General features: G+C 41.3%; 1 protein-coding gene across 2 annotated transcripts in view; it reads left to right on the top strand.

Annotated features, from left to right (window-relative positions):
• Window positions 1–14,545, top strand: part of CABCOCO1 (ciliary associated calcium binding coiled-coil 1) — a 198,734-nt gene that overhangs the window by 87,831 nt on the left and 96,358 nt on the right. The window contains exon 1 of one of the 2 annotated variants that reach the window (XM_069019097.1): window positions 8,757–8,829. The exons of the other annotated variant lie outside the window; for it this stretch is intronic. Within the exon in view, the coding sequence (XP_068875198.1) occupies window positions 8,827–8,829 (3 nt within the window). The 5' untranslated portion in view covers window positions 8,757–8,826. Of the gene's footprint in view, window positions 1–8,756; window positions 8,830–14,545 lie in introns of those variants that run through there. 2 annotated transcript variants of the gene reach the window in all.

The raw sequence follows: 14,545 nt of genomic DNA, 5'->3' as shown, positions 1-14,545 counted from the left end.
GGAAAATGAATTCAAGTCAAGGACCTACTATTGATAATCCCTGCCAACAGCCATCCTGCCATATCGTGCCTTGGGTGCTGCTGCTTCACAGCCCTTCCGTTGGCGTTAAGGTCAAATATAGTGGAAGAGGAAACCAGGAACAGACAGATTCAAGAGATTGTTTAAACAAGATATTCCTCTGTGGGAGTGCTTAATGTCGAAGAAATGACTTGAGGGAACTGGTATGTCTGATTGTTCATGGAGATCCTAACAAGGCAGACAGAGGTCACAAAACTTGGAAGGAGGTTGGTCAGTGGAACATTCTCATGATACCGTGCTCAGGAAGGCTGCAGAGAGCTTTGCTGAGAGCCAAGTAATTCTGCATATTAAAGACACTTGGGAGCTGAACTGCTTAACAAGGTAGTTTCATCAATGAACAACCCAAACTTCACATCACTGAAAGTCCCAAACTTAAGTAGGAAGAAGATATAATATTGGCTCTGCCTACTCAGTGGTGGACCACGATGGCAGCACAACAGCCTGAGTAGAGGGGGAAGTAAGTACTCATGGACAACTTCATTTCTTTGGCCTAGAAGAGGCAAATATTGCATCCAGATTTGACGGAGTGCATTTTTAGATGTTTCAGTGGCTGTTTTGTGGAGCAGCTGGTTCAGGAGCCCATGAGGGCAGTGCTTGACTTGAATCCTGAGAGGTTTCATGGGATATGATGTTGGGAGTAACAGCTGAAGAGGTCCCCTGAGAGGGGCATCTTAATGTGCTTAGATTTGGCGTCCTGGCAGGAGTAAGACAAACCAGAGTTCTCTACCATTGCTCTGCTTCAAAAAGGAAAACTAGATGCAGATCAGAAGGCATGTTGAAAGTAAAATAGATGGAACACCTAACTCTTTGCAGGGAGCGTGGATATTGCTTCTGTAAATCACATGGGAAGTGCAGAGATAATAACTGTGCATCAAGGGAAACTTGAGAAAGAGTGAGAAGAAGCCAGCATTGGCAGGGTAAGTGAGGTTGCAGGAGCAAGAAGACATCCTTCAAAAAGCTGAAGTGCTGTCCAGCTGAAGAAAACTGAAAAGATGATTAAACTCTGGCATGGACAAATGTGATAAGGCTGGCTGAAGGAGTGTGAGGGACAATTAGCAAAAACCATAGTAAGTAAAATGTCTGTTACCTGTTCAAACGTGTCATGACTAGGAAGTCTGCCAGGGAATTGTTCTGTCAGTGAATGGTCAGGTGGCACAGAAGCTCTCAGGGGCTGTGCAGGAGGAGTGCAGTCCCAGCATGAGTACAGATGTACACTGTAGTATGGGATAGCACTGATTCCTGCACAGAACCTTATAGAAGGGTTTTTTAGAATGTTTTTTTTTTTCCCTCTATGACTCTGTATGTGCTAGTGTTCCACCAGTTCAATTCTTTTCATCAGATTCTACTGATCTGCAGCTTACACTTTTCAGGCTAATTGATCATGGGCTAGAGAGGACTTGGGGGAGAAACTTTGTTTACATTGTTTTTATACTCTTTCCCCGAGAATGGACTTAGGTCTACTGCTGGATGCAGGCAGTGGAATTAGGTGGACCTTTGCTCTGACCCAAAATGGCTGCATTAGTAAAGACTTTCTGATCTCTGAAGAAATTGATCTGGAGTGGGTTGTGGTGTTGGTTGGATCCAAGCTGAAAGCAAGACTCATGTCTGTCTGTATAGAGTGCTCTACTAATGATATACCCTCATCTTCCCTATCTTTTTTTTTGTTTCTCTTTTTTTTCCCCCTTTTTTTTTTCTTTTTTTTTCCTTGGGATATCTGGCCTGTGTCTGGGAACCCTTGAGAGTTAATGTTTGCATGAGTTTCTGTACTCTGGCAAAGCCTGGACACAGTGGTGTGAACACGCGTCACAGTGTGTGGGATTTTCATCCAAGACACCTTGGCAAGATGCACTGCACAGCTCTGCCACATAACAGCCAATTGTAGCATGTCTGATGCATTTGGGAAATGTTAAACCTTACTGTGCCCCAGCACCAGTGACCTTCTTTCTGCAGGAATAGGAAATCTGGCACTTAAAAAACTGTGCCATGGGATCTTTGTGCTTGTGTTGAATAATTTCTGCCTTTAGGCTGAGTCACTATGATGATTGTGCTAAGGAGGCTCCATAACTGTCAGAAATGTGAAAATGCAGCAGTTCCCAGCAACAAACTAGGGTTGGAGGTGGGTCACAAGCTGAACATGGGTCAGCAGTGCCACACTGCTCTTAAATGGAGTCACATCAGCAAGTAGGTATAGAGCTGAAACCTGCCAGTGTCCACCTCCTCTACTTGGGAAGGCCTTTGCTGAAGTGCTGCCCTACCTTGGCTCAGTGAGGGAGGAACCAGTGGAGAAGGGCAGGAGTGTTTTTATAGTAGGAAATTACATAAACAGCTGGGTCGGTTTGAGATAGTTAAAGTGATATCCTTGCTAGGTTGCAGTGCTTATAAAATCACAAGACCCCTGTTCAAGTACCTGGACGGACTCCAGTTTGAACTGGAGTGCAGGGCTTAGGAAATCCTGTGAAGAGGAATTCCAGAACAAAAGTTCTGTGAGTTTTTGTGATAATGTGCAGTGGTTTTTTGTTCTGCTTTAGGGTTTTTTTTTTTCTCTTTGGAGGGAGCTCTGAACGCAGAGACTCTCAGAATTTACTTCCCTTGCTTACAAACTGGGATGTTTTTGGCAGTGAAATTTGGGGGTAATGGCTATTTGCCTTCAGTTCAAGAGACTTTGAAGATTTGATTTACAATATTCATAAAGAAATAATTATAGGGTAATAATCTGAAAGAGACTGGGGATGAGAATGGGTCATAAATTCAATGTGAGTCAGCAGTGTTGTTCTACTATGAAGGAGGTACACTGGGATGTATAAACAGACCTGTAATGTGCCGAATTTCACTTATTTCTTCTGCCTGCCTTGATGCTGGGAAAAACCTCAGCTAAACTGCCTTAATTCTGGTGATGCTTAATCCCAGGGGAGAGCTGACAGAATAGAGTGTCCAGAGATGGACAAGACTGCTGAGGAAAGAAGAAGATACCATGAGTCAATGTAGAGAAAAGAAAACTGAGGGGAGATGAAAGCAGCCAAGTGTTCAGGAATAGCCCGTTCACTAGTCCCAAAGCAGAGGGAAAGAAGTAAAAGGCTTAAAGAGGAAGAAAGAAAAAAAAAATTGCAATTAGATGTCTGGAGACATCTCTTGCTAGGAAGGACAGTGAAGCACTGAAATAGCTCGTGTAGAGAGACGTCCATTGTTGCAGGCTTTTAAGCACAGGTTAGGGAAACATCTGTCAGGGATGACAGCAGTTTAGTTGATCGTTTGCAGTAGAGGGCTGACTAGATGATCTCTGGAGGTTTCTCCAAGTCTTACCGCCTAGGGCTCTAAGGTTTATTTCTTTATTATCCAATCATTGTCTTAAGTCTCTGAGGAAGTTTCTTGCTTAAATTAAATCTGTGTAGTTTTACATGCATAGAGTTCTTTAAGAAGAGGAAATTGTTCTGCTTTCTTAATGCTTGACTGCAAACTGTGAATAGTTATGACAGCCTTATAAAGAGATCACCACAAGTGGCAATTAACATACATGTTAATATATGTTGCAAATGGGAATGATTCAGTTGCACATGGGAAACAACAAAACCTGTCCAGTTCTGGCCTAAGTGAAAATCTAACTATTGCTGATCAAATGCAAGAGGGAGAAGCAAAATCTTTCAAGACATGATATGTGATAGAAGGTACTAGCTATAGCTCAGTAAGGGTGTGGAGGAAATGGATAAAGGAGTGAAAAAAAAACGAGTATAAAAAGATTAGCTCTCTAGTAAAGAGCCAATATGATTGCAGAAGCATTAAAATCCCTGCAGGAGATTTACTGAAGACTCTGCCCTGGATTAGAATTTGATATAAAATAACTTAACTGAAGTCATACAATTTCTGTGCCATTTGTAGCTGAGTTAATAGCATATGTTCCTGGAGGATTACAGTCTATGATTAAGGAAATTAGGTTTTGTTTGAATTTAATTTAGTTGTATAAAGCTGCTACAATAATTTACAGCTTTGATATTTAATATTTAATAACCCAGATCCTAAAAGAATCCGAGGTATAGCAATGTCATTATATATTGAAATATTATCCCCATAAGTCATTTATATTTGCTAGTTGAGAAGAATGTTCATCAACTAGATGGGCTAAACAGGAGCTACTTGATAAAAAACCAATGCAGTTTTACGGGTAGTGGTAGTGAAATCTTTCTGTATCTGTTATCCAGTAAATCATAATTCACTTAGAGAACTTTTCAATCTCAGTTTCAGTCTTCATAAGAATATACCCCTGATAGTTTTCTTTCATCTAATTTCCTAGCTTTTGGCTTTATGAACATCACAAATCCTGTCTATTCTTTCTATATAAGCCTGCTTCTGCTGCTCCCTCCTTTCATTGAAACAAAGAAGAAAAATGCTCAGTCTCCAATTTAGCGGAGTACCCTGTTTCTGTTCAGAGGAAAGGAGGCATGTAAAAACACCCTCATCCAAAAATCAAGCCCCCAGTATTTTCAGGCACCTTTCTATTTGCCACTAAGTTTATAAGAGCCCCAACCTGTGGTCTAAGTCCCCCCCATACTGAGGCCACCAACTGCAGAATCTGGTCTCAAAATATACTTGTGTGAGTTTATAATCCAAAGTGCAAATATGTACCTATGAATCAAAAGAGCAAAAGGCTTCCAATGGCCAGCCTGCTCTCTTGCATCTCTGTAACCTGGACATAATTGTACTCCATGCTTCCCTTCTTGCAGTCATTCTCTCCTTCTCTGTACCTTTTCCTAGGAGGAGACAACCCGTCAAATGTTTGGCTGTTTTGGATAGCTACCACCTGCTGTGGGCCACTGCCTTCCAAGACTCAGATCTGATAAAGGAGAGTGAGTTTATCACAAATTTCAGCTCATTTTTAGTGCATTGTGAGTCCAGGCTTTCAGAAAGGAAAGTGGAAGCATTGACTGCCTGGCACTACAGTCAGGAGTGGCCGTGGGTCTGCCACAAGCACTGGGGCCCTGGCTGGAGTGTGAGGTGCTGGGAGCTGGCAGAACTCCACTGACATAAAAGCCTCTGCAGCCCCAAAATATGGCAAAGAGGGGTGTTTTTTCCCCTCTGATTAAAGCTGGGGAAAGCACATGAGCAGTTTATAGCTTCCTACAATTATACATCTTTTCTGTTGGTATTATAGTTCAGAAAAAAAAGCCCTCTGAAAGGACCAGTTTTTTCTTGAAGAACTAGAAAGAAAAGGTTTCAGGTATTTTATTAGGATTTGTAATTCCTCCTTCAGCCTTGGCTCTATTTCTGGGAAGACACAGGAGTTCTGAAGCACTGCGTATTTCAAAGAAGAGTAGAAGCAACCTTGTTCTGCAGGCACTATTTCAACCATGACTGAAGTGGAAGACCTAAAGTTACAAACAGTGAAAAGCTATAGCATCTGTCCTCAGCAAAGAGGAAAACTTTCCAATTTTGGCTAGGAATCCTTTGAGTTGTCTTTCTAGTCATTCTCTCTCCTGTTTCCCAGTGTAATGATCATGTGATGACCTGACAGGAATAACATTGTTCATGTTTGGGGCACAAATAAATGGAGACTGGGCACAGGTTCCTGGTACAGCTATTGCCAGTGACAAGGCCAGGCTCCTCTCACAGATGGAACATTGGGCACACAGGCAGAATATCTCAGGCTTTAGACAATGGTTGTCAACATAGGCTATAAGCTAAAAACTTGTGGCACTGTTTTTGTTTACCCTCTGACTACCTCTGCATAGAGTCTTACAATTGAGTTTTTCCTCCATGGTCTGAATTCACCGGAATTCCTGTGAAAGTGTTTATTATGGCACTGAGCCTAAGCTAATGAGTCTGAAATCAAGCCAGTACAGCCTGTGTCTTACTGCAACTTGGTTTCTTTGGGTACGGTGTCTTGCTAATTACAATCATATGCTTCTGATAAACTCAAGTCATAAGTAAGAGGGATGAAAAAAATGTTGTATATAAAAAGAAAATCCCCAGACCTGTAATGTTTGTACTGGGTACATGAGAAGTCAGGTCTCACAAAGCCAGGCTGTATCTCATCAGGGGACTCATGGAAGGACACTGGCTTCTCTGCTTATCTGTGCCTGATAAAGTGTCTTTGTTGGTTTTTTTTTCTGGGTTTTGTGGGGGCGTTTCTTGTTTGGTTGGGTTTTTTGGTTGTTTTTTTTTGTTGTTGTTGTTGGTTGGTTGGTTTTTTGGTTTTTTTTTCAATGATTTACAGGTTGTGTGTAGGCCTTTGCCATCATCACTCAGAACAGTTAAACAATGGTACTTGGCTATGGTCCTAGCAAGCCACTTTCCTCCCTGGTGATATTGGGATCCAGTGATGATCATCTGCATGGGGTTTTATGTATATTTTTATATATCTATATAGATTTTGTCAGTCCCCTGACACGTGTTCAGAATTTAATGAAGAAAATAGTCATGGAGCTGTGTGCAAAACTCTGTAATATTTTTACAAGCTAATTAGTTAAGCTGGCTTTTTAATCTCTGTGCTGGAAGGGGCTGAAAGACAGGACTGTACCACAAAATACAGGTTGGCAGATTGGGAAATTACTTCACAAATGCAGACAAGGGGAGGGGGAGCGTGTAAAGAAAACAGCTCTCCCATCCGCAAAAAACCCTGCTAATCATATTCATCATCACTGCAGTGGAAATGTAATGACATGGGTCTTTGTCTGAGAGCAAGGCTTCCATAAACCTGTCAAGATGCTTAATTATGTTCTGTTGTACTGGACTGCCACAGACCTGCTAAGTAAAAAAAAAAAAAAAAAAATGTAGTAAGATTAGATACTCCTTTTGAACTGGAATACTGTTCTGACTTTCCTGTCCTCTTGTTAGCAGTGAACACTTCCTAAGGACAAAAATTTCCACATCTTTGTTGGTTGCAAAATATATTCAGTTTTACAAACAAGCTTCTTCCCAAAGGCTGCAGTTTCTGAACAAACCATCTGCTCAATCATTTTCTTTTCTGGCAAAAAGAGACACTGAGTGCCAGAATTTTTTTTCTGTGATGTTTACCCATAAGTTATTAATACCTACCTGACACCCATAGAGATCTTCAAATTTTTTTGTTGAGTAAAACAGTATTGTTGACTTGTGTGACAATATCCAAAAATGAGTGAGCATTGTTTCTGATCACCCCCACTGTACGGCTCATGATGCCAGTTTGTTTATAAATAATGTCATCTGTTGTCTTCTCTTGAGTGCTTTATCCCATTGACTATACTTCCCTCATCCTTTCTTTGAGACATCTGTCTGTGCTGGTCCTGGCATGCATAACGACTTGAGAGATGTGAATAAAGAGAGCTTATATGGTGTAATAGGCACATCCAAATATCTTCTGGAGTTTAGACTCAGCAATGTCACAGTGTGTTCCTAATGGTCTTTAAACTGCCTTGAAGTCAAATGTCAGTTCTGAGTACTGCTGACGGGAAAAGCCAGTTAAGAAAATCCAAAAAATCTACCACCCAAAACCCCCAAATAATGATCCCAGTGAAGGGCCACTAATTCTTGTGGATTCGCTGACTCTGATAAAACAGTGTTTGAAGTAGCAAAATTTTACTTGACAGGAGACTCTCCAGCATCTGGCAAGAAATAATGAGAGGTTTTAGACCAAGTTTTGAACTAGCTGCTGACTTTTCCCTGTTTACAATGTACTAGTAGCAGCATTACAGGGGTCAAATGAGAAGTCAAAAGGAAGGGTCTGTGGTGATAGGTCTGGTATGTGTGCATACCATCCTATGTGAGGATGTGCTTCATCCTCAGACTCCTTCAGAGAAGAGTTCAGGAGTATATCAGAGTATTTACCCCACTAAATAACAATCATGGAACATCACGCTCAATTTTTTGGGGTGTTTTTTTGGTGGTGGTGATTTGGTTTTGGTTTGATTTTCTTCAAGAGCAAAAATTAACTATTTTTATCCCACTGGAGTATTTCAGTTATGTCAGCTTCTGTTAAGCTTCTCCGTGGGGTGAGATAGTCCTGTTGCTCTTTGAAAAACCTTGACTGATTAATATTCTCCAGTAACTCTATGTTCTGAAAGTCTGAGTGGGATCTACTCATCTAGTGTTCTCACTCTAACTTTGTAGGAACCAAAGTTTATCCAAATGCAGTATATTTTTAGAAATCCTACTAATGGATTATTTTTGTCAGTAACTGAATTGGAAAACAGAGGCTCTTCTAAAACAGGATTCATAAGGTCCTCTCAGTTCTCTATTTGAAAGTCCCTTTCAGGGTCCCAAAGACAGACAACATGGTTTTAAAGTGCTTGTTGGAAGATTTGAGGAGGGAGGTATCATCTTCACAAAGGAACTTTTTTATTATTTTGACTGCACCAAGTAAAACCAAAAGCTTTTAGAATAAGGCCATTACATTGTAGATCTCAGTGTGTCAGCCCAAAGAGGGAGCTGCCATATTCACAAGTGCTACAAATTAGGGCCACAATTAGAGTTACATCAGAAAACCTTGTGTTAGTAATTGTAGTTGTCCGTATGGTTTAAGTTGTGTGGGGTTGTTTTAGGTATATGAGAGGGGTTTTTTGGGGTGTGTGTTTGTTTAGTGAGAGTAGGAACCAGAGAAAGAGAGGTGAGCAAGGATGATGGGGTCTGATCAAGCTGTCCCAAACTACTTTTATTGCACAGAGGTAGTATAAGTCATGGTAAGGTACGTTAGTTTGAAATGCAGCCCCAAATGCCCAGAAGCTCAGGATACTGATTTACAGCACTTTGAGCTAAAGACATTTTGCCAATTCTTTCATTTCCATGGTGAGTCAGGAAATACTTAGTACTTTTCTTGAGCATATTTTGAAATCTTGGGCTTTTCTAAAAGTTTGTCTAATACTGCCAGGAGAGACCTTTGCAAGCCAGAAATTCAGAAACCTTTATTCTTTGGATGCACAGAATGTGTGGCTCCTGATAATTGTAGCAAATAGTGTTGCCTCGTGTGCCCCTGGATTGCCACTGCTGTTGTAGGTGTCAGATAACACTTACTCAGCAGTGGTAGATACAGAGAAGTATGCAGCAAAGTGGCCCAATGGTGCTCCAGAACTGGAAACTGCCCTCAGTGTGCCAAACCTGAAGCACCAATGTGACAGAAGGGCACATGAGCATACAGTTTATAAATTGTTATTTGGCATACTTTGAGGAAATGTAATACATGGGAATTCTGTCCACATTGTGAGATATGGATGTTGCAATGTAGTAGTTCTGGACTGGGTCCAGTTTCTGCATAAACTTTATATATATTTTTAAACTGATTAACTAATCTTTGTCTTGACAGGAGTTCTTTTTCTCTTAACAGTCTTATACATGTTTGATGGCAACAGTGAGCCACAAGTCTGTGAGCTGTCATGCACAAGTGAAATGGATAGTTTCCAAATATGCATTTCTGGAACAGGAAAAGTTCTACCAGAAAGAGATAGGTTTTTTTATTACTTGTTGTGATTATTTATGAGCATGTTTATTACATTGATATAATGGTAGCATGAGGAGTGTCCAGGTATACTCATTTATGATTCCATTTTTTTGTCATTGTATGTTGATTGCTTTCCCTGTGGCACCATTTTCTTCTGCACAGTATGTTTAACGAAACTAATCCAAACTGATCACCCATTCAAAGGATCGAAGGGACTTGTGATTTGACTGGAAAATAAGATGCAAACTTGAATAAACATTTTTGTGTGTTGCTATGGACTCCAAGAAGCCAGGGAGAAAGCTGATGTATCAAATGCAGAAATTAGGTGGTGTTAGTGTATAATGAGAGGTCGCTTGTAGGTGAATTAGGATAACCAAAACAGGCACAAGTTGAAAGAGGCATCTGTAAAGAAAGAAGTGAGCCTGGGCAATGAGAGCTAGACTTTGAAATAATAGAATGGTTTGAGTTGGAAGAGACCTAAAAGATCACCTTGTCACAAGCTCACCACCACAGGCAGGACACCTTCCACTAGACCGGGCTGCTCACTGCCCTGTCCAGCCTGGGCTTGAACACTGCCAGGGATGGACATCTGCAATTTCTCTAGACAACCTGTGTCAGTGCCTCACCACCCTCTCAGAGAAGAGTTTCTTCTTAATGTCTAATCTAAATATACTTCCCTTCAGTTTCAAGCCGTTCTCCCTTGGCCTATCACTGCATGCCCTCGTTAAAAAGTCCCTCTCCAGCCTTCCTCGTAAAATGACTCATCTGCTGTTGCTCCAAGAATCTTCCAATGTGCTGAGTGGACATGCATTCCTGAACTTGTAATAACAGTCAGTTCCTGAGCCTGATGAGGAACCAGAAAGGCAAGATGTGGCTGAGATTTCAGATAGGGCAGAGTTGAAGCTGTGTTGGAGATGTTGAAGGGCAGATTTACAAATGCAGCAGGGGCTGAGAGGGCAGCATTGTTTGGTATGATGTCAGTAGTGAAGCATGAGTTAATATAGCTAGTAATAAATGTAGCATATTGTGCAGTATCCTAAAGGGACATAGTGTGTACTCTGGAGGATGTGGATGAACTGTCCACCCATTCTTGGCAAGCTCCACAGTTTTGAAGTCCTACACACCAAGGTTACAAAATTGGACATTTAAAAAATGAGGCATTTGGGAACTGAAACCAGAGCTGCATTATGCTGTACATAAATATGTTTACAATCAGAGTTGAGTAAAATAGAGTAGAAAGATTTGGTTTCTTATAAACTGGAGTCACTGGCTCTTCCTTTTGTTTTTTGAGGCAGTTACCAAAACAAAATAGAGAAATCATGGGATTACTGATTCAGTGGTAGCAGAGATGTTTTGCAAACTTGGCTGGGGCAGGAGGATTGGTGTTTGGTGGTGGTTTAGGGTTTGGTTGATTGTTGTTTGTTAGCAGCTGTGCTGCAGGTTTGTGCAGGCTCTCAAACTCATCCTTTTCCAGCTTCCTTCTCAGAAATATGAATAGCTTTTTTGGAATCAGCCTTTTAAAAAGAAAAGTTATTTCATTAATTCATCTGACTTCTTCAGTCTGTCACTATCAAAAGTCTGTGAGGGGGGAGGAGGTTATGTCCACACCATTGATGCCTTTTAGCTCTTAATTTGCAGAATTGTTACATTCCAAGAACAGGATTTTCTTTGTTTTAAGAATAAGAGATTTAGTCACTGTTACCCATATATTGTACACCAATAAAATTTGCAAGAGGAGAAATGTCACGGTAAAACATATTAAATAAGGGACATTTCATGGAATATGGAAAATATCATAAGTCAAAGTAATTAGTATTGAAAAACTGGCAACTGCTATTGCTATAAATACAGCTGTACCAAAGAGGTGAAAAAAGATGTCTCCATGGAGGTATTTAAAGGTATTTTAGTACTTCTGTCACTACAGTAACTATATACCATCCACAGGTGCAACTGTAAAATGTTCATGTGTGATAAAATAGCTAAATAAGAAATACCAAATAATAGCACACAAAAAAGCGTGCATCTTTCTTTTGCAAGGTATTTATTGTATAAAACATTCTTTAAAGTACAGAGTCTATGTCCGTGACAAGCTTGCAGGGACTTAAGTTAGGATTTTGAATGGGTTCATTCCATTTCTTGCATTAGCCTCCAAGAGTAAACTTTTAGTGGACTTTTGACCTCTCTCGTACTTGCACGTCAGCAGGTTTGAGCCCTTGCAGCAGGGTGGGCAGAGCTGGGCCCTGGGTGTTGCTCAGGGACCTCTTCTAGACACAATGTCTGTGTGCACAAAGCTACCAGCACAGGCAAGTCAGCTGTGCTCTGAAGCTTGGGCAGACAAACCACTGCTGTGTTCTGATGCTGGCTGCTGGATTAAAAGTGGTTTGATGCATTGCTGTGCCCCTGTCTGAAGCCAATGCAGAAGGAAGCTAAAGGTCAGACTAAAAATATGTTGATGAACCAAAACCCTCTTCTGACTCTTGAGGAGCCAGGAAATCCCTGTAAGTGTCTGAAGCAAAAGGAAAAAAGTCTCTGGGGATGGCTTTTCTCCTTGCCATGGATGATGCTGTATCTCTCCAGGTCTTCAAGGACAGTCCTGCCAGCCAATGTTACATGTAATTAAGTGATTAGTCACTGTAAAATTACAGGTTGCACCTGCATTGCTAAGCTAGAGACCAGTTTTCAGACATTTCCTTAAATAAAATACTGCTGGCCAAGTTTTAGATAATGTAATTAAAGCTTCATATTTCAGTCCTAGAAAAAACCTGGACTTTGAGGAGCACTCTCCAAACTTAACCAATTCAGCTGGTCTGAGGTGGTCTTGGTGGGCACTGGTGAGACACTGTACTTCAAACTAGAGCAAACTCTTTCCATTCCAATTCTTGTCCAGCTGCTGCCTGCAGAGGAGTGGGCTGGGCAGTACTGTGAAGGTGACACACACTGCTTGTCTCTTCCTCCATGTGACAAACCACGCTGTCCCACCACCCTGCCATGCCTCTGCAGTACGGCACAGTTAGCTGTGCTTGGGCAATAGATGGGAGAAGGTAAACCAGAGCTAGGAGGCAGGGGTTGCAGTCAGCCAGCAAGGACATTTGTAAATGCCCTTGTGATGAGACACTTTCCAAGGGGAGCTCAGCAGTACCTCGCCATAAAGCCTCGTGAGCCTCAGAAGCTCCAGAGAGCACAGGAGTCTCCTCACCCCCAGGAGTTCCCAGAGCACATCAAGCCTGTCTTCACTGTGCTGACTTATTACTTGGCATTGATTTGAGTTCAGCTCCTCAGTCCTTCTATTCAGAGACCCATGGCTCAGGCCTGCTAGAAGGCAGCTGACAGCTCTGGGTTTGACATCTTTCTCTTGAGACCTGGTGGAACATCCTTATGATCAAGAGGTTAGTGCCACAAAGCAGACTTTCCAAAGGGGGCACTGTAAGACCGTGTTCTAAACTACCCCAAGAGCTAGGGCCCTTCAGAGATCTCATACCCTGTTCCACGTGTAAAATACATCTCGTTGGTCTTGGCTCCTCTAAGATAAACATGTAGCTGTGTGCAGTTTTTTCTTTTAATTTCCTACCAAAACAAAACACTTCACTGCAAATGCTTTCCCCCTTGAGGGACGAGAGTACTAATGACACATGACAGATGTTAGTCATGGTTGCTTTGTACACTACTGGAAGGCACTTGGGTGCCACAGAGATGTTTATGGCATAATAAGTTTTAGAATAATGCAACTGGAGCTTATGTTGGTATTTAAAATTAATCACTGGCTTTCAGAATTTTAGCCACTGAGTTGACAATGATTTCAAGCCATGTGAAGGACAGGTCTCAGGTAGAAAAATAAGTTATTTTTCCACCCAGTATCAGTGCATTAGTAATAAATTATTTAAATTCAAGGGAATTTGAAATCCAGTCCATAAGGTTGAGGTGGAGAAGTGGATGCATGTGAAGGGGGAAGAGAAAATTCAATGAGCTACTGAGGTAAGTGAGTCTCTCATGTTCTTCCCTGGCCCACTTGTGTTGATAAAGATGCTAATGGACCTCTATTGTGCATGTATCTATTTTGATAACCATAATGCAGGAGAAAAAAAGCATTAAGTTGAAGTGCTGTGTCTGCAGAAGAGTATTTATTGAGCTGTTCTACAAAAGACAGATCTGGACTCCCAGCTTAAATACTGGCTTCAGATATGAAATTCTAGATATTGTATACCTGGCATAACCCTTGTCAGGGAGGACCTCAGAGCCTGTAATTTTCACCTGATCCTATGTTCATTGGACAGTACCTCGGCTAATGCAAACATAGGCAAGTTCCTTAGCATCCCAAAGGGAAGTTTCCATCCTAGTCACAAGGTTCAGTAATTCTTGGTACAACCAAGTCCATACTGCATCTCTCTTTCCCAGAGCCTCACAAAAGATGATGGCTTAACTACTAGCTAGCAGATTTGGACTGTCATTTTAGTCAAAGACATATAGCACACAGTTTTGCATGCCTCAGCAAGAACATCTGTTTGGCAGCTGCTTCTGGTTTCAAAGCAAACATCCCCAGTTACTAAGAGCAGCAGATGAGAGAAGTTAGCTGTGGCTTGCTTCCAGTTGTGTTGTGTGATCAACTTACCAAGGGGGCAACCAGTAATGTAGAGAGCACTCACCAAGCATGGCTCTCTAGCTGTCAGATAATCCACAATGTGGATTCCTGTAAGAAAACTGAATATATGCAGAAAGAGTTTCCAAGTGCGATCACTTGTTTTCAGGTTTTGGGGAGATAAGACCTCATCCATTATCATGGAAGAGCCCTGAGTATTTCTGTAGTCAAGGAAACATCAAAGTAGTTATTTAAATGCCTTGTGAAAAATCTACCTGCTCCAGATAGAATAATACAGTGTTTGTTGCTATTTGTATTTGTTCTTTGTAAGAAGAGTTATGTCTGTAAAATGGCATTGAAAAAAAGGACAGGACTTGTTGCAGGATATATTTTGATTTTACCTTGTTACCACATTTGCAAGGGCTTGCCACATGATCAAGGGTTTTCCTCGATCCTGGCATACACCACAGTTTGCTTGAAAAGCACAATATGAA

Source organism: Aphelocoma coerulescens, chromosome 6 (genome assembly GCF_041296385.1).
Source record: "Aphelocoma coerulescens isolate FSJ_1873_10779 chromosome 6, UR_Acoe_1.0, whole genome shotgun sequence".
NCBI classification, from domain to species: domain Eukaryota; kingdom Metazoa; phylum Chordata; class Aves; order Passeriformes; family Corvidae; genus Aphelocoma; species Aphelocoma coerulescens.
Note: the sequence above shows the minus strand (reverse complement) of the source record. Positions and strands in the feature narration are given on the sequence as shown.